General features: G+C 46.3%; 1 protein-coding gene across 1 annotated transcript in view; it reads right to left on the reverse strand.

Moving 5' to 3' along the window:
* Window positions 1–3,085: 3,085 nt before the first annotated feature.
* ECRG4 (ECRG4 augurin precursor) overlaps window positions 3,086–4,228 on the reverse strand; it is a gene marked incomplete at both ends in the record, with an annotated part of 2,833 nt that continues 1,690 nt past the window's right edge. Inside the window, one exon of the mRNA XM_079543297.1 lies at window positions 3,086–3,247. Coding sequence (XP_079399423.1) covers window positions 3,086–3,247 — 162 coding nt within the window. The remainder of the gene's footprint in view (window positions 3,248–4,228) is intronic.

Consider the following 4,228-nt stretch of genomic DNA (forward strand, 5'->3'; position numbering starts at 1 on the left):
GTTAAGATACGGGCTGTGGCCTGTTTATCCCTGTTCTGTAGGAAGCCACAATGAACAATGCCACTTTTCTGTCCTAGTGGAGAGGTTACATGGTGTCAGTGTTGAGTTGGCCAGGGACGATGATGTGATGCTATCTGTGAGCAGAAGAGAACAGTTGGGAGAGGGAGTCTTCCGTTTGTGTTTGGGGACGGAAATACTCAGAGAAAATCATTAACTTGCTGAGGATACAAAGCCAGGAATGGTTGATACACCAGAAGGCTGTGCTGCCATTCAGTGACATCTGGGCAGGGCTGCTGAGCAGGGTGGAGAGGAACCTGATGAGGTTCAATAAGAGCAGGTGTGAGGAGAGTAGCTCTTAAGAGAAGGACCTGCATGTCTTGGTGGGCACTGTGTTGGCCATGAGCCCACAGTGTCACCTGATGGCCAAGAAGGCCAGTGGGATCCTAGGGTGCATTACAAAAAGCGTGGCCAGCAAGTCAAAAGAGGTGATCTTCTCTTTATTCTGCCCTGGTCAAGCCAGATCTGGAGTATAGTGTACAGTTCTGGGCTCCTCAGTTCAAGAAAGATAGCAAACTGCTGGAGACAGTCCGACTGAAGGCTGCAAAGATGGTGAGAGGCCTGCAGCATCTCCCTGTTGATGAAAGGCTGGGAGACATGAGGTTGTTCAGGTTGGGGAAGAGAAGGCTGAGGGGAGATCTCATCAACACTTATAAATATCTAAAGGATAGGAGTCAGGTGGATGAGGCCAGGCTCTTTTCAGTGGCACCCAGTGACAGGACATGGGGCAATGAACAAAAACACAGGGAGCTCCATCTGAACTGGGGAAAAAGTTCTGCTGTAAGGGTGACAAAGCACTGGAACAGGCTGCCCAAAGAAGTTGTGGAGTCTTCTTCACTGGGAATATTCAAAACCCACTGGACATCTATCTCTGCAATCTGCTGTAGGGAACCTGCTTTAGCATGGACTCCAGAAGTCCCTTCCAACCCCTACAATTCTGAGTGAATTTTGTGAACTTTATTAATGTGGTTAACTTTGAAGCACTCCATGCATTGGTGACAAATAACAGTTCTCCTTTTGCACAAACCTGTGGTGGCTCGTACCCGCTCACTTGTTCTCAAGACAATTTTAATCACAAATTCCCAACACAGCACCATGAAGTGCTCATTCCATACTCAGCACATGGTGGGAAACTGCAGCACAGTGTAATGGAAAATATTTGTTTTTATGTCTTGGAAAACCCAGATTTTGTGGGAGTGTGCAAGACACAGCTGCAGGATTGAGTGAGCCTGCAGGAACAGACACAGCTTGCAAAGGCCTACGGATGGATGGCATTTATTTGCAGCACTTTAAATTCTTCTTACTCTGCAGGTCTGAATTCCCAGTTGTTTTATATTCTGGGAAATGATGGAAATTATCAGTGTGGTTCAAACACTGCCAAATTCTTTGCACTTTTTCTTAGAACTGTTTTGGTAGGAATAGGCGTTTTCCAACTGTGCAAAGAGAGTGTGCTTGACTCAGAACACGACTATGCCGTACCTGGAATAAAGGGTCTCCTTTCCTGGGAAACACAGCAGTTTAAAACCATTAAATTGGCAATGAGTCTACTGTTTAGTGCAAGAGCTCCAAGATCTAGGGAATGGTGGGTCTCTGAAGGACATTACATGAGTGTGAGTGCACACACGTGTGTGCAGAGTGACTTACATGCTCATTCAGTTTGGCTCCCTTATTTTGTTACTTTACTCCTCTTTCAGGCTGGACTGAGAACTTGCAGCTAAGCAGGAAGGACACAACATGGGCAACATTCACAGGCAGCTTCTGCCTGAGGTGGTCACTGGGCTCTGAGTCTGGACACTCTGCATCTCAGCTACTACTTCTGAAATCAGATTCCTGCTTGCAGCCGTTGCCCTAGAGGATCCCTTCCTATGACAGGCTCTGGAGGAAGGCAAGTTTTTCTGCACTGGGAGCAGTATTGGTCTCCTTGCCAACAGGATCTGTTAAAGCTCCATGTTACTCAAGGCTGGGTGGGAAGGCTGCATGCAGTGGGTATGGCAATAGCAGAGGAGGCAGCAAGGCAGCAATTCAATTGAAAGGAATTTTTTCTTCTTTCCATTGAATCAGAATCACAGAATGGTTTGAGTTGGAAGGGACCTGACTGCCCACTCAGCCCCACCCCCTGCCATGGGCAGGGCTCCCCCCACCAGCTCAGGCTGCCCAGGGCCCCATCCAAACTGGCCATGAGCACCTCCAGGGCGCCTCACCAACCTCTAAGTAAAGAACTTCCTTCTAACATCTAACCTAAACCTGCCCTCTTTTAGTTTAAAACCATTCCCCATTGTCTCAACCATTGTCTCATCACTCTCAGACCACACAAAAAGTCTGTCTCCCATCTTGTAAGCTCCCTCAAGTACTGGGGGCTGCAATGAGGTCTCCCAAGAGGTTTTTCTTCTTCAGGCTGAACAGGCCCAGCTCCCTCAGCCTGTCTTCATAGGAGAGGTGCTCCAACCCTCTGATCATCCTCGTGGCCTCCTTTGGATCTGCTCCAACAGCTCCACATCCTTCCTGTGCTGAGGGCCCCAAGCCTGGATGCAGTACTGCAGGTGGGGCCTTTCAAGGGCAGAGCAAATGGGGACGATCACCTCCCTCTCCCTGCTGTCACCCCTGAGGAATAATTGGATTTGTCTCTTGATACAAAACTGAATGAGTAAGCACATCTGAAATGAGTTGGGTTATGCTACATACTCTGTGTGCCAACCTAGATGATATGATGTAATTTTGTGATAGAGTGTAGAAAAAGTAGCAAGAAACCTTTTTAAAAAGTACTTTCCAGTAGTATGGCTTAATGAAACTCGCTGTTACAGACTCTACTAAATAATTGGAAGCTTTATCAAAAAAGCTTTATTTCTGTAACACTTTATATATCGCGTACTACTAAGTAACAATACCAAAAGAAAAGTCATGTTTCTTTCTTGGCAGCTCCTTGGCTCCTGCTGTTGTACATGAACAGGAGGCAAACAGAGACATTGACTGGGGGAGGGCTTGGCTTTGCCCAGCCCCATGCACCCCAGCTGTAGGAGGACGAAAGCCATCAGTAATCATCATAGTTGACTCCTGCCCCATGCCTGAAGGTGTGTGGGTTCCGGGGGCCGATGGGTGAGTCCTCATCATAGTGGTGCTGGTAGTACCCCCCGTAGTACTCGTTGCCACCACGCCCCAGGCTCGTCCAGTAGGACATATCGTCTTCAAATTTCTGCCAGGAAGAAAAGAAGAGAATGAAATGGAAAGAAAAAGATGAAAGAGGGGTTCCCTTTGGCTCACTGGCGAATAATTCAGATCTGGAATATCTTTTCAGAAATCCTTCGCCTGCTTTACAAAACTCTGCAGCTAGGAGACTTTCTGTGGGAGATGTACCAGTCTGGTTTCACAATTCCCCAGGCTGTAGTCATGGCATACCTGAGTGCAAAGCGAGCGCATCGCCCTTTGCTTTATGCCTGTTATTTTTCTCTTGTAAAATCATAAGGCTCTAGAAGCAGCTCACGGCAGCAGTGGAAAAACAGTGTGCAAGGATATGGAATGCTCGCCAAAACAAAGCCTTTCCATCTGAATGGCTCTTTGGAAATATTTCTGGCTGAGATTTGTAAAGTTTTGCAAAATACACAATGGATAAACACAGCCTAAGTCCTTTCTGAAGCGTTGCTGGAACTGCCAGTTATCTCATTGTTAAAGCTGTGTCTTAATACTCCACAAAACCTCCTGAGTGGACTCGCCTCCCACAACAGGCCTGGTTCCATTTGTCAGTGCACACAGGAACTTGTAGAGAGGAACCCATCTTGTCTGCATGGTTTGCCCTTTCTACTTAACTTCTTACTACATGCACCCAGCCTTCAGTTCCTGATTCATAAAGCTGCTTTTGTTAATTTCCATATTGTGTAGCCTCGCTGTTAAAAAGTCACTTTTATCTGCATAATGTCCAGGAGCAACAAAAAATGTATCCTTCATTATTTCAGTGCAAGCAAAAGATTTTTTTTTTAAATTGTTCCAGTTTTGAAAATGAATGCATTCATTTTCTAAGCAATCCATATAACGTGAAGGTCTAACGTGCATTCCAGCTTGCCTGTGCCAATGCAATCTCATTAAGCACACGCATGCAGCTGTCAGAAGCCAAGAATCCAGCATCTATGACTATTTTTACCTCTTATTTATGTACGGATTATTCTATGCGTGGAACTGC

Source organism: Tetrao urogallus, assembly GCF_951394365.1.
Source record: "Tetrao urogallus genome assembly, chromosome: 1".
Taxonomy (NCBI): domain Eukaryota; kingdom Metazoa; phylum Chordata; class Aves; order Galliformes; family Phasianidae; genus Tetrao; species Tetrao urogallus.